At 37.0% G+C, this 22,344-nt stretch overlaps 3 protein-coding genes and 1 pseudogene across 3 annotated transcripts; 1 reads left to right on the top strand and 3 right to left on the bottom strand.

The window, feature by feature from the left end:
- Positions 1 to 6,496: 6,496 nt before the first annotated feature.
- On the bottom strand, positions 6,497 to 6,796 carry LOC110934761 (glutaredoxin-C11). Its single transcript, XM_022177576.2, has one exon. The coding sequence runs from the start codon at positions 6,794 to 6,796 to the stop codon at positions 6,497 to 6,499; it is 300 nt and encodes a 99-aa protein (XP_022033268.1).
- Positions 6,797 to 7,351: 555 nt separating this feature from the next.
- LOC110933559 (TGACG-sequence-specific DNA-binding protein TGA-1A) lies at positions 7,352 to 10,135 on the top strand. Its single transcript, XM_022176775.1, has 5 exons — positions 7,352 to 7,648; positions 9,297 to 9,350; positions 9,445 to 9,481; positions 9,597 to 9,737; positions 9,825 to 10,135. The coding sequence occupies exons 1-5, from the start codon at positions 7,352 to 7,354 to the stop codon at positions 10,133 to 10,135; spliced, it is 840 nt and encodes a 279-aa protein (XP_022032467.1).
- A 450-nt stretch (positions 10,136 to 10,585) lies between these two features.
- LOC110933558 lies at positions 10,586 to 12,463 on the bottom strand (annotated as a pseudogene).
- Positions 12,464 to 15,591: 3,128 nt separating this feature from the next.
- On the bottom strand, positions 15,592 to 18,316 carry LOC110933557 (pollen-specific protein SF21-like; the record flags this gene model as incomplete). The annotated part of the gene is made up of 10 exons (XM_035989330.1): positions 15,592 to 15,898; positions 16,283 to 16,339; positions 16,448 to 16,525; positions 16,675 to 16,761; positions 16,844 to 16,912; positions 17,223 to 17,256; positions 17,439 to 17,495; positions 17,576 to 17,635; positions 17,743 to 17,802; positions 18,294 to 18,316. Coding segments are annotated over 10 exons (645 nt in total), but the record flags the coding sequence as incomplete, so codon positions are not given.
- Between the last annotated feature and the right edge of the window lie 4,028 nt (positions 18,317 to 22,344).

Here is a 22,344-nt window from a genome sequence, read left to right as displayed (position 1 = left end):
TCACAAGTTAAAGTTGAACATCAGGTTTATTGCAGCAGTTAGAAATGCCAACATGGAAATGGGAATTGATAATAATGGATTTTGTTACCAAATTACCCAAGACACGGAAGGGTAATGATACAATCTGGGTGATTGTAGATAGATTAACCAAGTCTGCTCAATTCCTACCAATGAAGGAAACTTTCAGTATGGAACAGCTAGCCAAGTTATATGTTAATGAAATAGTTTCATTGCATGGAATTCCTTTATCTATTGTGTCTGATAGATATAGCCGTTTTACTTCTCATTTTTGGACTAGTTTCCAAAAAGCAATGGGAACCAAGTTAAATCTAAGCATAGCTTATAATCCCCAAACGGATGGGCAAAGTGAAAGGACAATTCAGACAATGCAAGATATGCTTAGAGCTTGTGTAATTGACTTCGGAGGAAATTGGGACGATCATCTACCATTAATAGAATTTTCCTATAATAACAGCTATCATACCAGCATTAACGCCGCACCATTCGAAGCACTTTATGGACGAAAGTGCCGAACCCCAGTCTGTTGGGCAGAAATTGGAGAAAAGCAACTGTCTGGACCAGAGATAGTACAAGAAACAACACACAAAATTATTCAAGTCAAGGATAGACTAAGAGCAGCACGCGATCGTCAAAAGAGTTATGCTGATAACAGCCGGAAGCCATTGGAATTCCAAATAGGAGATAAAATGTTATTAAAAGTTTCTCCATGGAAATGAGTAGTCAGATTCATCAAGAGGGGAAAGCTAAGCCCCGGGTATGTTGGACCTTTTGAGATTATTAGAAGAATAGAACCCGTAGCTTATCAGCTCCAACTGCCAGAGGAAATGGCAGGAATACATGATGTGTTTCATGTATGTAATCTCAAAAAGTGTTTAGCAGATGAATCATTAGTGGTACCTTTTAAGGACATAGAGGTAAATGAGAAGCATAAGTTTGTAGAGAAGCCACTACAGATTGAAGACAGGAAGATTAAGAATCTCAAACACAAGCGACTAGTTCTAGTCAAAGTGAAATGGGATTCCAAAAGAGGACCAGAGTGCACTTGGGAGCTTGAATCACAGATGCAGAAGAAATATCCACACCTGTTCTAGTAGACCTCGAGGACGAGGTCTAAAACAAGGTGGGGAGGATATAACAACTCTCCTAAAATATTTAGAACACCTCTATACGTCCTAAAATACACCCCATATACGAGAAGTGTACCCGAAATACCTTTATATAAATAAAATATAATAAAAACAATATTTTAAGTCTGTCACGGGGCACGACAGACTCCAATTACTCCGTCGCGGGGCGCGACAGCCTGGACACCAGGCCGCACCCCATGCTGCCACGTGTCCTACCATTCGTCGAACCTACACCGATGACTGATCAACCATAGGCCCTACCCGACCTAGCTCGCGGGGTGCGAAAGCCCCTTGTGGCTTCTTTCGCGGGGCGCCAGGGACTCCCTGGACAACCCTATATATAGAGGAGATCGGCTTAGTTCACAAATCGTTCAACTTTCAAAACTCTCTCTAAATTTCTGAAAATCAGAAGTAGTATCGGGTATAATACTCCCTAATTAGCGAAGGTCTGTCTCGTTGTAAGTATTTTAACCCCCGGTTACGTATTAGATACGCTGCCCGATTGATCTAGTGCTCCGTAACGCATGTCGAGGCTCTGCCTGACTCAGTCGTTGGAGTTCTGTCTCGGGGAGGGTATAACTAATGTAAATTTGGGTTATTATACAAACGCGTGTGCATTGTTTAATTTATTAGATTATAACCAGGAAGTCACAGGGAAAGACCTAAAATAGCAATGTGAGTAATTCCTATTTTCACAAAGTGTTTTTACAAAACCTCAATTGTTTTAATTTATATTTAATAGTGATTGAGTATTTGTATTCTACAATTATCGTCAGTATGTTGGGGTTTTGTATACAAAACTTGTTACTACACTATGAGTAGTAACATTACCACCAGTCAGAATTGACAGTATCGTGGGTGGTAATTAAAGTAGATGGAAACAAATGTAATTGTTGGATTGCCCTCGATGCTGTAAAATGATAAAACATGTTTTGATTAAACTGGGATTCACTCGCCAGTATTTCTTGCTAATAAAATGTTTTTAAACGCGTTTCAGGTAACAAAATGTGAAAGCCAAATAGAAACCAGCTGGACAGCACTGAAGGCTTGGAAAAGTGGCTATAAAAGTTATCTAAATAAAGAAGAAATTTTATTTCAATAAATTAGGGCTTAACCCTAGAAACATGTTTGTAATGGAAACTTGGGTTTATCCCAATATATTTATTATTATAAGAATGTGGTGTTTTACTCTGATAAAATATTTCATAACTACGGTCCTGATGAAATTTCCGCTGCCAAATTAATGATAAACACCGATACCACCATCTCTGAGTAGGCCGCGGCCGCCCGCCTCCCGGGGCAAGGGTCGGGGGTCGACAAGGTTTACCCACCTTGGTGGGGTTCCTTACCGGGGTCACGGGTTCGAGCCTGGCAGTCGGGATTAAGTTTCCACGAGGTGTGAGGAAGACTTCTGCACTGCACTCCCCCTCATTCGAACCCGGGTGGCTGTGCTTCCGATAAAAAGGGTTGAAGCGCAGTCAGTATTAGGTTTCCAATCGATCTACACCTTTAAAAAAAAAATCTGTTGTTGACATTTGATTGTTTGCATTCATAATTAAATCCATAAAATGCCTCTTTCAAACACACACCCCCACATGTGTTAATTGATGATGTTTTTTTTTTTTAGTTATGTGAGCCCCCCAAAAATTAATGAAGGTTGCTCCAAAAAATCGTGATATGATTTTTTTTTTTTTTTTTGAAAAGTATACTTCATTAACAACACCGAACCCGAAGACCGGGCCGGAACCAAACAACGACTATATGTTTACAAATTTACACCAATCCTTCCAATCTAAAATACCTTTCCTAGCTCTATGTTTGAACCAGAAAAAGCTAACAAACCTTATCTCACTAAAGATCTCTTCCGCATTATCCCTTATCCGATTAAACCTCAAGTTGTTTCTAGCCTTCCACAGGACCCAACACGCTGTGATGATAATGCCGTAAATAGCTTCCCTCTCCGACTTCCCTTTGCTCCCCAAATTGTGAATCTCTAATAAATCTCTGAACGAAAAAACGAAAAAGTTTTGGATCCTGCACCAAAAACTAATTTTCTCCCACACTCCCAAAGCTAAAGGGCACGCAGTGAAAATATGGGCAACCGAGTCAAGGCCTTCGTTGCAAAAGTTACACATATCATCGATAATCACCACTCCCCTTTTACCGAGGGCTTCAACCGTAGGCACCCGATTCATCTCTGCTCGCCAAGCGAACAAGCTGCACTTCTTTGGGACCCAGTTGCATTTTTCCATGATAAACCGATTACTAAAGTCGCGCCGCGAAACCAAATGTTTTTTCACAGCCGCAACCGAAAAATCATTGGAGCCACTACCCAACCATGACCACCTATCAGGGGCGAAAGACAAAGAAACCGAAGCCACAGCAGCCCCAAGTTCTTGCAATTCAGCCCTCTCCGCATCCGAGTCTGGCTCATTCTTCCATAACCACAAACCTCCTTCGTCTAGCCGATCTTTGACACTGCACGTCTTCACCACCTCAAGACGAAAGAGAGCAGGAAATCTCTCCTTCAGAGGGATATCAAACAACCAAAGCCACCAAAGTGCCTTCCAACCCTTAACCTCAAGCCGCCAATGATGATGTTATTGACTAGAAACCCACGTGAATATGGCTGCTCCTTCCCTCTTGTGAGACTAGAAGGTATGGTTTGGATGGGCTTGGAGGGGATGAGCCGCCACGTAGGCGCCACGTAGGAGTGGCTTGGAGAGGATGGACCTAGGGGGTGGGGGATGAACCCCTTTGTGTATATATATGTATATATGTATAGGTATATGTGAGAGAAGGAAGAAGGAGAGAGGCACGGCGGCCCGACTGTGGGTCGCCGCTTGTGCTGGGCCGAGCCCCAGGGGGGGCGGTGTGGGGGTCCGGCGCCGGGCCTAGCCGGGCATCAGCCGGCCCCCATACCTTCCAGTCTGATGATGAGATTCACTTTCTTTTTGGTCCAATAAAAATAAATCCTCTTTTATGTATGCATCTCGATGTCTTCCCAAGAAAATTGATATAATTGATTTTGCTTATTAAAATAACACCCCACTATGGCTACATGTGTATATGATGCCAATTATGATGTTAGTAATATTGCCCCCTCCAATTCACGTGTATGTGATGCTTCTTGTGGAATGAAATCAATAATCTAGATATAAGAATAGAGGGTATGGAGAGCCCTATCCTTAAGAGGATGGGCCGCTACGTAGGAAGGGCTTGAGGGTGATGGACCTAAGGGGGTGGGGGATGAACCTCTTTGTATATATATATGTATGTATGTATGTATAGGCATATGTGAGAGAAGGAGAGAGGAGGTGGGAGCGTCGAGTTCGGCTGGTGGGAGCCGATGTTGTCGGGCTTGGGGCGGCGACGGGCATGGGGGGTGGGGAGTTTGGGGCGGCGACGGGGCTCCATACAGTCTAGTCTAATAATCAAACCCCCATCTCAAAGTCTGCCGAAAAATTTCTTGATATTGTCGTCCCAAGTCAAGCTTTTATATCTTTCACATTAAAGATGGTTTATGATCCGAAACACATCTCGAACATCACCTTTTGCTGCATTTATCAACGTTGGACGCTCCACTTCATCTCTAACCCAGTTAACTTCCCCGAATTAAGCAATTTAACCTGCACACAGCCACAATTTCTCGTAGTTAACTTATTCAATGCATATAATTACTTAAAACTAAACAAAACATGTAAGATAAGCACTTAAACATCCATGTCTCACACTCTCCATCAACATGCAGAATAAATGACATAATATTGTTTGAAATTCCTTGAGGATCCCAACACAATAATACAAATTTAGTTTAAAAAACTAAAAATAAAAATCAAGTCAAAAATAAATGTTGAAGATGATAATGGCGAACTTGGTCATTACTGTCAAAAGTGTGCGTTTTTAAACTTTAGAAAAAAAAAATACAAAAAAATTAAATAAGCACAGAGAGGATAATAGTTACTTTACATAATTTTAAATTTGATAACTACTAAAAATAGTCTACATACATAATTTTAAATTTGATAACTACTAAAAATAGTCTACATAGTTGTAAATTTGATATAGTTTTCTATTACCTTAACAACCTTCCAATTTTATTCAAGCTTGAGGTCGCAATTATAAGTTTAATGCATTCCAAGAGATCTTCTCCATGACCAAGATATTAGCTCATCACATAAAAACATAGCTAAATGTTGACTTTTCTGCAAATCACAACATGTAAGACCAAATTAGAGCCAAATGTCAGTTGCATGAGCATCACCATAGTGAATTTCATACGCATAAAGTAGAGTAAAATAAAAGGCTGAGATAATGAATAGCCAAGAATACCTTAGAATGCCACTTCTTATACCAACGACCTCAAAACCATAAGTTACCTTCAATCTCTTTCCATAAGCTAAGAAACAAGAGCATTACAAAAACTATTATTAAATGGATATCAATAAAAAAGAAAGACAAAAAATAGCACTAACTTACTATACCTTTCAATCCAAACTACCCATAAATCGCTTGACTGAAGCTTTTATTTCACAGTTCTTTGGTGTTTCTACCCTTTTGACGACTAAGGTAATTTAACATATAACATTTTCCCCAAGTCAGTTTCTTCGCCTCACAATATCCACAAATCAACATGAACAAATAGAGTCAAACCAGTTTGGGTTCTAGTGTGTGTTTGTGTGTGTTAACCAGGCGACCCAACATAATTTACAAACCAATTATTATTTCAAGAAAATTAAGCTAATTCATTGTACCAACCAGACCCAACACAAATTTTAGTTACATTCTGAATACTTTTGCCATGATTCTAAGTTGATATCCATATGTTTACCTTCAATCTATCATTTTTCCGCCACCATTCGATTTATCAAGTTTTTTTGTATTCCGACTAACCAAACATGCACTTATAAATCGTTGAAAGCACAAGACACATTTATAGCGAAAACGTGAGAAACTCATTTAAAGTTTGACTCTGGTACAACAAAGTCAACAAGGCTGACATAAAAGAGCAGCTCTTAGACTTGAGATTTTTAGTATTTTAAAAAAATATATTAAATCTAGTAAGCACACTGATCACAAAAATAAAGTAGCGAATAAAGAAACACAACAGGATCTCAGAGAACTTTCACTCTTATTGAATAATCAAAATAACTCACATGCAAAAGAGATGACTAGCAGACCTTTTAAATAAAAAAGTAAATAACGACAACCACCCTATGACTCGGACTAAGCTCAACAACTTTATTCAAAAACAAAACAAACTAATTCAAAGATAGTTGTGATTTCAATCATCAGATCACGTGCATGGATATGAATCACATACCAATACACACCATGCATGACAAGTGCTAGAGCCAGATAGCCTTTGCTTCAATCAGCTTTCGCTTTAAAATGTCATCAATCTGTAAGGAAATAACTTCTTTAGTAGAACCCAGATATTTACCACCTACAAACACGGCTGGAAACGCAATATTAGAACCCAAACTCCATAGGGCACACTCTAGATCGACATCATGGTCAACTTCATAAACTGCATGACTTGCACCAAAATCATAGAAGAGAGCCTTGATACTATGGCACATAAAGCATGTGCTTTTGGTGAAGATAACGGCAACACTCTTGAAAGCTAAATCATTCACCCTATCCATTTGCTTAATTAAATCTCAATGCTTGAATTTTAACTTCCTGAACTATGAAGTTATGGAAAGGATGAAAAATATGAAATAATGCTCAATCTTAAATAGGAAACACCAAAGGGAATATAGTTATATAATTAATTGCATGTGAATAATTAATTGCATGGGAAGGATGAAAAATATATGCTCCATCTACTTCAAGAATAAGAAGATATAGCATACACGTCAACCCTGTTTATAACACATCTCATCCCCTTTAAGTAAATTATAATTACAACCACTTTTATCCAAATAAAAAATATCAGAAATGAACATATCTTTTTCATCCTTCCCATGCAATTAATTATATAATTATATTTCCTTTGCCTAACTGCATATTTTTCATCCTTCCCATGCAATTAAGTATTCCCATGCAATTAATTAATTATATATATACATATATATATTCCCTTTAGTGTTGCTTATTTAAGATTGAGCATAACTTCATATTATTCATCCTTCCCATAACTTCATAGTTCAGCAAGTTAAAATTCAAGCATTGAGATTTAATCAAGTAAGTAAATAGATATGGTGAATGCTTTAGCTTCCCAGAGCGATGTCGTTGTCTTCACAAAAAGCACATGCATTATGTGCCATAGTATCAAGGCTCTCTTCTATTATTTTGGTGCAAGTCCTGCAGTTTATGAGGTTGACAATGATGTTGATCTAGAGTTTTCACTACAAGAATGGACCACCTTTAGCGGCGACAGCTGTCGCCGGTATTGGTTAAAATTGTCGCCGGTATTGACCTTTAGCGGCGACACGTCGCCGGTAAATGGTCGCCGGTATTGGTCGGACGCTATTGGCCTCCTGTCGTCGCTAAAGGTCAGCGTCGCCGCTAATGTTTTTACCGGAGAATTGCCGGAAAGCTCGCCCGAGACCTGCAAATCTTCATAAACTCAAACAACAAAACATTTTACACAAATTTTTCATTCAAATCTCATGTATCATAAACTCAAACAAAGCATAAACACAAATTCCTCGCCGTGTTATCATTCAAATCTTATATATACATCCATAAACTCAAACAAATCCTTTTACATAAAATTACATTACACATTTTCTACATAAAACTAAAAAACAAGTCGGAGCTTGACGGAGAAGGTGCTCCGGTGACGAAGAAGACGGTCATTTACGGTGGTGGTTGACGGTGGCGATGCAGGTGATTCTCCGGTGAAGATGCAGGTGCTCCGACGATGCTCCGGTAATGGTCCGGCGATGCTCTGGTTGTGAAGATGGCGGTGGTTGCTTCACGGTGGTGGTGATCCGGTGGTGGTGGTAACAGGTTGTTGTTGTTGTGAAGATGATGGAGTTGGTGATTGTGTTTGTGTTTGTGTTTGTGGGTGAGTGTTTTTGTTGAAGGAAGAGAAAGCAGGAAGGAACCTAAACCGTTGGATCATACTCTCATCAAGGGCAGAGATCAGCTCTTTTCAAGCTTCACACGGATTGACTTTTAGCGGAGACAACTGTCGCCGCTAATGCCTATTGTCTTGTCGCCGCTAATGCCCTTTAAATCCCCAACCGTTAGATCAGGATAAGGATCAACGGCTGGGGTTTGGTTTCAGACTCCGGGATGCGGATCGACCAATAGCGGCGATATTTGGCCTGTCGCCGCTAATGGTGTCGCCGCTAAAAGTGGTTATTTCTTGTAGTGTTTCCCTACGGAGGTTAGGTTCTAATACTGCGTTTCCAACCGTGTTTGTAGGTGGTAAATATCTGGGTTCTACTAAAGAAGTTATTTCCCAACATATTGATGGCACTTTAAAGCGTAAGTTGATTGAAGCAAAGGCTATCTTGCTCTAGAACTTTTCATGCATGGTGTGTGTTGGCGTGAGATTCATATCCATGCACGTGATCAGTTGATTGAAATCGTAACCATCTTTGAATAAGTTTGTTTTGTTTTTAATAAAGTTTTTAGCTAGTCCGAGTCATAGGGTGGTAGATGTTATTTACTTTTCTATATACAGGGTCCGATAGTCATCTCTTTTATATGCGAATAATCAAAATAACTCGCATCCAAAAGAGATGACCAGCAGACCCTTTAAATAGAAAAGTAAATAACGGCTACCACCCTATGACTCGGACTAAGATCAACAACTTTATTCAAAATCAAAACAAACTTATTCAAAGATAGTTGCGATTTCATATATTTAAATAACATTATAGCTTGTATAATAAAAGAGGTAACTCCATAGTTGTATCTTCCATAATATATGTGTGTTTACTTGAGAACAATAAATATTTAGACAACTTAAACATATTACCGTGTGATATAATATTTGCATATTTATGGTTCTTAATACAACAAATAAATTGCTTAAAGATTAAAAGGCATCTTTAATAAAGCAAGACCAACATGGGTTTGTAACTTTGTAATGTGGATAGGAACATCATATCTTACTTTTCTTGTAAATATGAATCTTGTTCTCTAACATATAGTTTTTCAACTTGTGGCACTGAATATATCTATCAGGAATCGGCCGCACCTTCATTAGAAGACGAAGCAGCGAAAACCATGTCTGATAAGGTGATACATTCCTTTGTTTGCTTATGTTTATCTTGTATACATAAATGTGTATTAATGCCATATTTTTGTGTGTATTTGCTTAATCTACCTATAGTTGCAAAGAAGATTACCACCAAACAGAGAAGCTGCACGTAAAAGTCGCTTCAGAAAAAAGTAAATGTTTTATTTTTATCTTCCATCACAATTAACTAATATGACTGTCTCGATTCTCTACGGTTAATTCTTTTTCGTTGATGTTCTTTTTAGGCATATGTTCAACAACTAGAAACATGTCGTTTTTGAAGTTAGTGCAATTGGAGCATGAACTTGAGAGATCTCGACAACAGGGTGTGTGTGGCGGTTTACTTAATACAAGCAATGGTATATCATCTAGTAACATCAACTCAGGTATGTAACATGTTACATAATATAAAGTTATGTACAACTTTTATCAATGCATGTAAAAAATTATTAATATGGACAACTTATATGTAGGTATCGTTGCGTTTGAGATAATGTATGATTTGTGGGTTTTTGAACAACAAAAGAGGGACAATGAACTTAAGATTATGTTGCAAAATCAAGTAAGCGAACCAGATCTTCGTATATCCGTGGACAGTAGCTTGAACCACTACTATGAGCTTTTCCAAATGAAAGCCAACGCTATGAAGACTGACGTGTTCTATTTTATGTGTGGAATGTGGAGAACGCCTATCGAAAGGCTCTTTCAATGGCTTGGAGGACCACGACCGTCAGAACTCATATGTGTAAGATGGGGCTACTTACTCATTTTGATCGTATATTAAGAGTTCACATTTTCCCTATATGATATGTATGTTTAAACATACCCTTGTGTATGTTATTGTGATGTGTAGAACATTGAAGAAAACATAATGCTAAGTAGAGATACAAAAAGATATCTACCATAACATACAAGATCATAAATTTTATTTCTTAAAAAACTATATATATATATATATATATATATATATATATATATATATATATATATATAGAGAGAGAGAGAGAGAAATAAAAGACAAGTTTTATTCTAACTTGCTTAACCCTAATTTATTTCTATTCATATATATTTTGTTTTATAAGAAATGAAATGTATGTTCCTTTATGTTATGGTAGATATCTGTTTGTATCTCAACTTAGCAATTATGTTTTTCTTTAATGTTTTCCATATCACAATAAGATACATAAGAGTATGTTTAAACATATATACCATCATTTAGGGCAAATGTGAACTCTTAATATACGATCAAAATAAGTAAGCAGCCACATCTTACACATATGAGTTCTGATGGTCGTGGTCATCCAAGCCATTGAAAGAGCCTTTCGATAGGCGTTCTCCACATTCCATACATAAAATAGAACACGTCAGCCTTCATAGCGTTGGCTTTCATTTGGAAAAGCTCATAGTAGTGGTTCAAGCTACTGTCCACAGATATATGAAGATCTGGTTCGCTTACTTGATTTTGCAACATAGTCTTAAGTTCGTTGTCCCTCTTTCTTTGTTCAAAAACCCACAAATCATACATGATCTCAAACGCAACGATACCTACATATAAGTTGTCCATATTAATAATTTTTTACATGCATTGATAAAAGTTGTACATAACTTTATATTATGTAACATGTTACATACCTAAGTTGATGTTACTAGATGATATACCATTGCTTGTATTAAGTAAACCGCCACACACACCCTGGTGTCGAGATCTTTCAAGTTCCTGCTCCAATTGCACCAACTTCAAAAGACATGTTTCTAGTTGTTGAACATATGCCTAAAAAGAACATCAACGAAAAAGAATTAACCGTAGAAAGTCGAGATAGTCATATTAGTTAATTGTGATGGAAGATATAAATAAAACATTTACTTTTTTTCTTAAGCGACTTTTACGTGCAGCTTCTCTGTTTTATGCTAATCCTCTTTGCAACTATAGGTAGATAAGCAAAAATATAGCATTAATACACATTTATGTATATAAGAAAAACATAAGCAATTAAAGAAGGAATGTATCACCTTATCAGACATGGTTTTCGCTGCTTCGTCTTCCAATGAAGGTCCGGCCGATTCTTGATAGATGTATTCAGTGTGACAAGTTGAAAAACTATATATTAGAGAACAAGATTCATATTTACAAGAAAAGTAAGATAGGATGTTCCTATCCACATTACAAAGTTACAAACCCATGTTGGTCTTGCTTTATTAAAGATGTCTTTTAATCTCTAAGCAATTTATTTGTGGTATTAAGAACCATAAATATTATCACACGGTAATATGTTTAAGCTGTCTAAATATTTATTGTTCTCAAATAAACACACATATGTTATGGAAGAGATCTGTTCACATACAACTATGGAGCTACATCTTTCATTATTATACAAGCTATCATGTTAAGATACACCCTATACCTTGTTAGCTAGCCGTATGTAGGGGTGTAAACAAGCCCAAAGGCTCGAGAGCTACTCGTGATCGGCTCGGTTAAAAGCTCGAACGAGTCGAGCCTTAACGAGCCGAGCCTGAAATAGAGCTCGTTTAGTTATCGAGCCCGAGCTCGAGCCTGAAATACAAAACTCGTTTAGGCTCGCGAGCCCAAACGAGCCTAAATAAAATTTTAGTTTTTTATATATATAATATAATAATGATGATGATAACATTGGTGAGCCAAGCTCGAGCCGAGCTTTGGCTCGCTTAATCGCTGTTGAAACGAGCTCGAGCTGAGCTTTTAGCTCATTTGAGGTTGTTCTCGAAATAGCTCGAGCCGAGTTGAGCCGAGCTCGAGCTTTGGGTTTTACTCGCGAGCCGAGCTCGAGCTCAGAGAAGTAGGCTCGAACCGAGCCGAGCTCGAGCTCAGAGAAGTAGGCTCGAACCGAGCCGAGCTCGAGGTCGAGCTTCATAAAAATATAACGAGCCGAGCTCGAGCCTAGTCGGGCTCGGGCTCGGGCTCGGGCTCGGCTCGGCTCGTTTACACCCCTAGCCGTGTGTCGACTCGAGAGCTCGATGACGCATCAGTGGGGCTAATAACATGTCTAAACGTGTTGTCGCACATGCCGATATTGTTGAACGGATCATATATGCTCATCTTTCTCGATGTGGCAAATTGGGTGGTCATCGATGCCATTTCCAGTCGTTAAAACCTAGTAAGAATGTCGATCTTTAGTACGCAAAATACGAATATAATTAAACTTCAATGTATGGTCAAAACAGAAGTTGAGACTTATACCTTTTTAAATCGAAGACTGAAACCTTTTTAAATCGATAAACTTCTTCACGGTAAAAAAATAAAAAAAAAAATAAATTATATTTAACTCATTCGATTGTTTAATATAACAATAATAATACATAAGCTGGTCAAATGCCTTTGCTACATTTGAATGCATCCTCCTTGAAGTATTTATAGAGGATGCTGGTGGTGGGTGCCACAACTCTTAATAATCCTTCCAATATCTAATTTAATGTTTCTTTAAGCAGGTATATAATGACGTTTTTACCCTTACGTATGAACATGTAGGACTACAACGCAAAGCTATTAAATTTCGGGCTAGCCAAGGATGGACCGATCAGTGATAAGAGCCATGTCTCGACTAGAGTCATGGGGACGTACAGATACACGGCTCTCGAGTATCTAGCCACCGGTATGCACATGGGTTTGTGTCAAAAAATCCAAAATTGATCTTGAAGTTAAAAGGTTTTGGTTATTGATTTGAAATCACGATAAATATATCAAAATTGAGGTCGTAAATGGCTATTTCTTTAACTGCAAAAAGAGTTTGTTTAAAAGTGAGAAACTAGAAATTACAAAGGGTTAAGAAAAAAAATAAAGTAACACCATAAAAAATCCAACATATTAGAAATCAAATCTCACCCTATAAAAACACCTAAAAACGACAACCCTTCTATCAACTGCATGAAATCTTGATAGAGGGCTAAAATAGACCTAACCAAAAAGACGTCACATGAACTTATATATCGAAAACAACACTATATGTAACGTGTGGGTCTAGTTTTCGGTTCTCATAGTTAAAAATAGTACCAATGGATATTAACATCATCAACTTTACAATAAGTCGATATAGCAGTCCTGATCGAGGAGTACCCTAGTACTAGTAGTCAGGTTGAACATATGTTTGCTCTGTTGGTACCAGATCTCTCTTTCTCTCACTATAACTCACGAATCAGTAGCTTTATATTTAACTGAGAACAATGTGACTTGTGTATTGTGTATGTAGAGATATAAAGAAAGATGAAAGAATGGGCGTCGATCAAAAAGAAAGGAGAAAATCGACAACTGAAAGAAAGAAAAAATCGAACCTTAGCGGTTCGTATAGCAAGAGCAAGATCGAACCTTTGTGGTTCGAATAGCAAGTCAGCAAGAAATATGATTCAAAGTAAGCAAGTAGGAACGGATTCGAATCAAGAAAGAAAGTAGCGATAATGGTTAAGAAAAGAAAGAATGACCGCAAGCAACAACGAAGCAAGTAGAAAGAACCGGATCAAGATTAAGGGGGTGAATGTTGGGATTAATCTTGATCGGGTCGGATACGGGTCAAGTACGGTTTAACGGGTACAGGTCAATGGATAGTGGCATGTTGTGCATGAGTGAATTAGACTTGGTAACAAGTTTGACCGAATTCCTTGGAAGTGCACGTTATAAAGCTGCATGTTAAGTTGAAGAGTGGGTCATCCCTATTACCTGTTCTTTAGGATATAGTTTAGGATTTTAATATTTTTAATTCCCACGTTCACATATTGTATGGCTATATATAAAGCCTTTTGTTTATTAAATAAAGGAGTAACCCTTTTTGTTTTATCAAATACTGCAAGCTTTCCTTTCACGTTCAGCATATCAATTTCACATTCACATATGGTGAGAGTTTAAGTGAGTTGTGAGTGTGTGTGGAGTGGGGCCTGTAACCAACATGCTCAAAGTTCCAAAAGCATATTAACTTCCGTGGAGCCATTTTTCAATTGTATAGTTATATATTTCATTAAAAATTAAAACGGATTTGTACTCTTTTTATTTCCATCTATAAAGATTTCTATGGCTTTTGCTGCAAACTCTCTTATATATTTATAAAGAGTTAAATCTAAAAAGATAGCTAGCACTAGTAAAGTTCTGTCAGAAGAAACTGTATTCATAATGACCATAGAAATAACCTTTAAAAACATTATCTTTTCTAACAAAAATTGAAAAGCAACACAGAAAGAATGATGAGATACCAAGTATGACTTGACCTAGGGTATGTGTTTTGGTTCTCACATTGGTTCCTTTCCTTGTGGGTCCCTCGTCTTAACACTTAATTTATTCTTAAAATATCATAAACCCTAAAACGGTATGAAATCACGTGCATGAATCTGTTTCCATTTTTAGAAACATATAAAATAAAAATAAATTACAGTAAGATAACAACTGTAATCTAACATGAAATCAGGTGCATGAATCTGTTTCCATTTTTAGAAAAACTAGGGATTGTGCCCGCGCGCGATGCGGCGCGGTGCGGCGCATGTACATTAGGTGATAATTGGTGACATAAACATTCAGAAGAGTAATATGAAGTAATTTTAGTACATCAAACAGGAACAGTTCGGTTAGTTGTGTTTGAGGTAGGCTCGATATCCTCTTCGTTCTCAACCGACATTTGTTGGAGCGATTTGCCGGTAGGTTTGGGAACCAAAAACGTAAATAACAATCCTAATGCATTGACCACAGCGAAAATGATGAGGGTGTACCTGACACTACTAGAAAATAGAGCTTTTGCCACCGCACTTATGGTTGCAAAACAGTCACATTTGCCTTGTTGCCACCATTTTGGAACCGAATATGCGGTGGCAAAAACACCCGTGTCAATTGCTCTATTGCCACCAAATAGCCACCACTTTTATATTTTGCTACCAAATTTTTGCCACCACAAAAACCGTCAAAATTATTTGCGACCGCTACTTGTTCACTACACTACCAGGTCTTTTTGCTACCGCGTTGTTACGAATTTTTTGCCACCATTTCGCTACCATTTAGCCACCCATATTGTCACCATTTAGCCACCTCTTTCATTGAATTTTTGCCACCATTTTGGTACCATTTAGCCACCCATATTGTCACCATTTAGCCACCGCTTTCATTGAAAATTAGTTGCAACTATTTAGCCCGTATCATTAAACATATGCTACCATTTAGCAACCACTTGCATTGATTGTTTTCAAACACATCATACAAATTTCTCATTTTCCCTATTTTTTATTAAAAGTACATTTCAATAAAATTACAATTATATAAAACACTCAATAAAACTACAAAACCGAAAAATGTATATAGAACATCTCTGTTTCAAAACCATCCTAATACAATAAACATCAAAACACTCAAAACCAAGTGTTTATAGCATATTTTCGAACCGTGATCGTTTCAACTTATGACATCCTATTGAGCATGGTATCTTTATCCACCTTTATCTTTTTCATTTACAACAAAGAACCCAACATTAATTCCATTTAATCTTTCTTTTTCTTCATCCTTTTCCTTAAAGAACTCCTTGATAACCAATTTCAACTTTTCAATCTACAAAACAACAAACAACCACTGAATAAAATCAAAAAGTCATAATTAACGAAACTAGTATTATTACAGGCGCTTCTGGCGCAGGTTTAAGTTAATTCACAGTTAATGTAAGTTTGCATATATGACAATTCATAAGTATTTGGAGTGGGAAATTCTTTATATATTAATAACATTTTGAAATAGTAAAAAATAAATTGAACTTGCTCTGGTTCCTAAGCAGTGTCGTTCCTACGTTTTCGGAAGCCCTAATCGAACTACGAAGTGGTGGCCCTTTTGCAAAATTATCGTTTTCAACATATTTAGTAACAAAACCCTCCTCCTTTATCCGGGCTTGGGACCGGCAATTATAAACTAAAAACTTTATATCGCAAATTCGCAACTAACCTTCCTGCATGCTCGAACGATTTCTGATTCTGGGACTTTTAGACTACCACAGACCGCCTGATTTAACCCATAGAAATTTTGTGATCAAAATTATATAGTGAATTAGGTAGGTCCATTAGAGTATGGGGAAGTATTATAAAGGTAAGAAGTTGGAATAATATATACCTTACTGAAGTATCTGTGAATCAATAACTCCTTTAACATGTCACACATACCGCAATATTGAAGCAATTTCGACATCAACTATGAATAAAAACTTTGGTTAGATTATTGTGACCGTTCATAACCAGATCAAGAATATGTTTACAAAATCATAGATTTGTTTCAACATTTTCTAAATGCTCAAAAAAGTGATAACTATGCTGAAAACAAAAAAATATGAAAGAACTAACCTTATTGTAAAACCGTTCATTCCAAGAAGCTGCTCTGCATATAGGGGAAACAAGTATCAAACCACTTACCCTTTTACTATATTTTATCTGCAAAAAAAAGTTTAATAATCGGTCAAACATGACGAAGCAAATCAGTCAAAAGTTTATAACGACTAGCGGAAGTTTATACCGAAAAGGCGAAAATAGTGTAAGAATATAGGCACCCACCATTGCTCCCATACACATCACTGAACCAAGCCTGAAAAAACGCAAAATACACACCATCACATAAGTTTCACAGAACAATGAATTTAGGAGCTAGAAATCAAAGAAAAAGACTAATTTGTTAGCTTAGATTCTCCATGTAGCTACTTCTCTTGATACAAAAGCCATGTAGAGTTTAAGAGAACTTATAATACCTTTTAATACCATCACCCGTTTTGACCCATGACCCGACCCAACCCGACCCGTTTGCCAGGTCTACCGTATAAATCTTCTTAATTCCAACCAGCAAAATGACAAATATAAAGAAAATAACTACTTCATTTCACAACCACAAATTAACTAACCTTTATATACTTGTCTGCAGCAACAAGCTCTGGGCTTATATTTGCAAAAAAAAAAAATATATGAAATATGAGCACCTAAAAAAGATTCAATATAACAGATGGCAACCTTGGTTGAAAAAGGGGGTATTTGATCCTGATATACATGACTTCAGTAACAAACAATTAAATCATCACTGATATGATTAACTTCAAGATTAGAGTAAAAATATAACTTGCCTGTTCTGTTCTACTGACAAAAACACATAGCATAGGCTCTTACTAAGATGTGAAAACCTAAATTCCAAAAGAGAACACAAAATTTAAATATAATACTTAATATAAATATAAACATCCATGTAATTATATCTTCTGACCTGTGTACTAAACTGTAACTTATAAGAGAAAACCTTGAGTTTAGCTTCTCAACGCGGAACCTTTCATCATTTTTATAAAAAAAAAAAAAACTATTACTAGAAATCTAAAATAGATCTATATGATTGAGTTTGGATGGTCAATGATATAAGGGAAAAATGGTGTGCACCTGTTCACATCTATCCAAATTCTCCTTATCTCCTTTATATCCCTGAAAATAAAAGAAAGGCTAGTTAAATTACAAATATGCATGTAACATATAACAATAGACACAGAAACTAGCTTAGTAGCGATGTAACATGAACTGGTTAACTAATTAGGTTAACTAACATTACACCTTACTTCAGTGATGGATATTACTGGAAGAACAATAGGTTCAAAATATCTTCAACGTTCAAACTAGTGACAGGCTCAAGTGGGTCAGACCGTAAGACAAGTAGATACCTGACTAAGCCTGGTTAAGCAAACTCATGAAATCGTTCTTGACTGGTTGACTGGTACACAATAACAACTAGCTAAAAAGATGAAATTAATGTTCATTTAGAATATAAATGATGCAAATGTGAGAATGATGAGCAAAATCACACCCTTAAACTTGAACATATGAACGATGAAGAAAAATTCTCAACTATGAACATTCTAAAATGAGGGTGAACTGTCTAATTGTACATACTTTGGTGCTTGTACATGGAGAACAAGATAATTATGGGTTTTACTCACCTTAGATCACCTCCATAGCAATGTCACAATTCCAAGTCTAAAATCACCATAATCAAATGATGATGATGTTGTTTAAGTGAAATGGCTGCTACATTTGGGGGCGATTAGGGTTTTGGAGCGATTGAGGATGGTTAGGGTTTCGAGAAATTGAGGCGCTTGAATCACCAGATCGTTGGCAGTGATGCTGGAGTAGAGGATGTAGATGGTTCAATTGAGGGAGATTAGGTTTTGGAGCGATTGAATGACTGAGTCCCATTAATTTTGGGGAAAAATCAAACAGAGGCGCTGAAAAAATCATTATTTCCCGCTTACACTTTAATTAATATTGCATTATTGCTACCGCTAAGGCCACCGAAAACCAAGTGGACTCAAAGTGGTCGCAACTTCCACCAAACTTTATAATTTACATATATTTATCACCTTATTGCCACCGAAAATAAACGATCGCAAAATTTGCTATCATTTTGTGACCGAGTCATAGAATTTGCTACCAATAAGATTTCGGTGAGAAAACGGTTGCTAATTTTGCAACCATATTTTTTCTGTGGCAAATTATGGTGGCAATTGCCAAGTTTTCTAGTAGTGTGATTCCGATACCGGTAGGATAACCAGCGTCGTCGGTCTTTTTCGGGTCTGTGCTTTGAGAAGCGTAGAGGAACCCGTAGGCCCCCGACAATGGCGCCAGCTTTTCCGGCTGCAGCAGAGATACCGTGGCAGGTGGAACGGAGTCTTGCAGGGAAGATTTCGGCTGGAAGCACGAAAGTGGTGAAGTTAGGGCTGAAGTTGGCGGAAAAGAATATTAAGGCGTACATGACTACGAAGCCAATACGGTTCTCGTTTTTGGTCCAGTGGTGGTAAGGAATGGCGAGGGCGAACATGAATACGGTCATGAAAAAGAATCCCAGTAACCGGGAACGGTACTGAATATCGCGATAAGGGTTTGGGCTTTCGCCACTCGGTAGACTTCACCAATGGCACTCATTGTATTCGCGGGCGGGATCCACCCGATACCGCTAAAGACGTCTTTTTGGAAGAGGTTGTTTGAGTAGAAAGCGATATCGAGTAAGAACCAAGTGTTTCCGGCATCTTCATACGCCAGTAGTAAGTCAAGGCTACTGGATTCTCACCAAACATGAGTATAATACGACATACATACGTAGTCCGCCGGTGGACCCAAGTTTATTCAAGGTATATTGGAAAAGTATTCAAACTGTTGGAATTTTTTTCAAATTAAATGCTTATTTACTTTGATGAAACTTAAATTAGACTTTTGCTCACCAAATTATTAGCTTGTACAGCATTTACACGTGAATGAACTTAAGTTTAACCATAAAAGGGTTTCTATCGATTTTTAATGTTGTATATATTTCAAATAAACACCAATTAGTACATTCACAAACATATGCACAAAACACAGCACACATGCATTGGCTGTGGTGGAACGTTAAAATTTTCGGTGTAAGAATTTTTCAAAACGAAATGTTAAAATTTTCGGCTCGGTCGTTGTTCGGGCCGAGTCGGGGCTAGGAACATAAGCCTAAACCCAAATTCACATAGCACAATTGAAATGTCCACCACACATTTCACTTAAAATTTTCGGTTAACGGCTTTTATTTTATTTATTTTAGTCGGGTCCTGTTTTGAAAACTAACCAAACGAAGTTATTTTACATCGCTTATTCGTTTCATTTATTGATCATTTCTTAAAATAACCTGTTTTGACCCGTACCCAAATCTGTCAAACCCCATTTTGACCCGAACCAAAGCGAACATCTTATAAAACGACCCGACCCATGCTGACCTGTTACCCCTTACAAAGATTTTTGAGTTCTACATTTAGTTAATGAACTTAAGTTTAACCATAAAAGGGTTTCTTTCTTTTTTTTATTGCTGTATGTATTTCAAATAAACACCAAGCACATTCACAAACATATGCAGCATGTGTAAGAATTTTTCAAAACGAAACGTCAAAATAAGCCTAAACCCACATTCACATAGCACAATTGAAATGTCCATGACACATTTCACTTTAAATTTTCGGTAAAACGGCTTTTATTTTATTTATTTTACTCGGGTCCTTTTTTGAAACCTAACCAAACGAAATTATTCTACATCGCTTATTGGATTCGTTTATTGATCATTTGTTAAAACAGTCTGTTTTGACCCGTACCCAGATCTGCCAAACCCCATTTTGACCAGAACCAAAGCGACCATCTTTTAAAATGACCCGACCCGTCCTGACCTGTTACCCTTTACAAAGATTTTTGAGCTCTACATTTAATAGGTATAATCTTGAAGTTTCTCAAGGATAACACATAAAAATGTATATATATATATATGCATTTTAGATATTTGATATTATAGAGGTTACACAATACTTCAAACAATAGCACTTAATTGAGTAAAAAGGCAAATTTATCTACATTATAAATGTGGAGACATCCCACCAAAATTTGTAAACAAAGGAAATTTATCCATACCATAGTTTAGTTTACTGACATTTATAACATCCCAGCAATATTTCTTAAAGCCAATGCCTTCAGCAAGTAACAAATATATACTCAAAACAAAGCCACCATACATGCATCAAGTTCATTCAAGTTAAGAAACCCTAGACCGTCAATTAAAAGGAAAAAATGTGCTAAGAAAAACTCACCTGAACAGCAAATTAAAGGTCCTGGTAGCCTACAACTTGAAAGCCCTGTAGACGATTTGAATCCTAGAGCCAAAATCGTGAAACCCATTGCTGCGAAATCTGATGATTTGCTGCGAAATTTGATGATTTGCTGATTTCCTTTGAGTTCTAATCTTCTGAATGTTGCACTAAAGACTTCCAAATGTTCTCATCTGAGAAAAAAAGTGAAAGAAGCAATTTAAAGATGTTGGTAGACAGTGGAAGCTTAGAGAGATCAGTTAGTAATGACGTATGAGTGATGTAATGGCACCGACTTTGTGCTTTAAGTTTATAAGGTAATATGCCATAATTCAGTAGCAAAGGACAAGCTTCAGATATTGCTAATTTTAGCTGTTTGATTATCTGTATTATTTGAATTTAACCAACAAAATCATGATCATAAAAATCATGATCATAACATCAGGTAAGAAACAAATTAAAGATCTGACTTACCCACTTTAATTTTGGTATGATTTGTAAGATTAAAACTTGTATGCTATAAGAATTCAAAGTTGGCCTAATATTTGTTATTATTTTGGGAGACAAAATGAAGGAAAAATCCGAGGCTCTTTTTAGATCGTCTTGATCAGTAAACGAAGTAAAAATTTAGGGTCTCTTTTTTTCAAATACTTGAAGGTGCAAAAAGATCGAACCAAGTAAAAATCTGAGGCCCTTTTTTAAATTTCCGAAGGTGCATGTACCCATATGATCATGATGATCATCACTTCAATTATGGTATTATAAACTTAAATGTTATAGTAATTCAAAGTTATCATAAAATTTGAAGCAAAATCATCAAAAACTGAGGATAGAGACATACGAAGAATTAGTCGAAAACTCGCAGAGCTTGCCTTTAGTAGAGAAGATGATGAGGGGCATCACAAAGGACAGAAATTTCATGAGCTTTCTTCAGCAATCCAGCAATCCTGATCTTCTTTTAGAGAAAGTCACCTGCCGGTTGATCTTATTCTCGATCCTCTTCAACGTCACCTTTCCCCTACCCATTTCAGATTCAGATGGTGGTTGTTAAATAAAAATAAATCAGATTACCTCAACGGCCTAAACCTAACCGCTGTACATCGAATCAGACCTGACCGCACCTGAAGTACTTGATCTGGAACTGTAACCATTACCGGATGAAGCGTAAATGAAGATGAAGAGGATCGATGAATGAGTTGCTTGAGAGAAGATGGTGGTTGTTATGGGGGCGGTGTGATTTTATAGAGTTTTCTGGAAGGAACAATATTCTTTCTTTTCCAAGTTATAGAGATACTTTTTTTCAAGATCCTTCTTGTCCTAGGTACAAAAGGTGTGTGTGATAGTGAGAGATGGATAGAGATATTTGTCAAGGTTCACATGGTGATTGAGCATAAAGTGA

The sequence above is a fragment of the Helianthus annuus genome, chromosome 4, assembly GCF_002127325.2.
Source record: "Helianthus annuus cultivar XRQ/B chromosome 4, HanXRQr2.0-SUNRISE, whole genome shotgun sequence".
Taxonomy (NCBI): domain Eukaryota; kingdom Viridiplantae; phylum Streptophyta; class Magnoliopsida; order Asterales; family Asteraceae; genus Helianthus; species Helianthus annuus.
The sequence above is the reverse complement of the archived record's forward strand: the minus strand, read 5'-3'. Positions and strand labels throughout refer to the sequence as shown.

Excerpts from the sequence above, each read along its gene's own strand:
- LOC110933559 (XM_022176775.1), top strand. The coding sequence starts at position 7,352 with ATGGTGAATGCTTTAGCTTCCCAGAGCGATGTCGTTGTCTTCACAAAA. Across the intron at positions 7,649-9,296 it reads GCCTCCTGTCGTCGCTAAAG|GAATCGGCCGCACCTTCATT; the intron begins GTCAGCGTCGCC and ends TATATCTATCAG. Across the intron at positions 9,351-9,444 it reads CGAAAACCATGTCTGATAAG|TTGCAAAGAAGATTACCACC; the intron begins GTGATACATTCC and ends ATCTACCTATAG.
- LOC110934761 (XM_022177576.2), bottom strand. The coding sequence starts at position 6,796 with ATGGATAGGGTGAATGATTTAGCTTTCAAGAGTGTTGCCGTTATCTTC.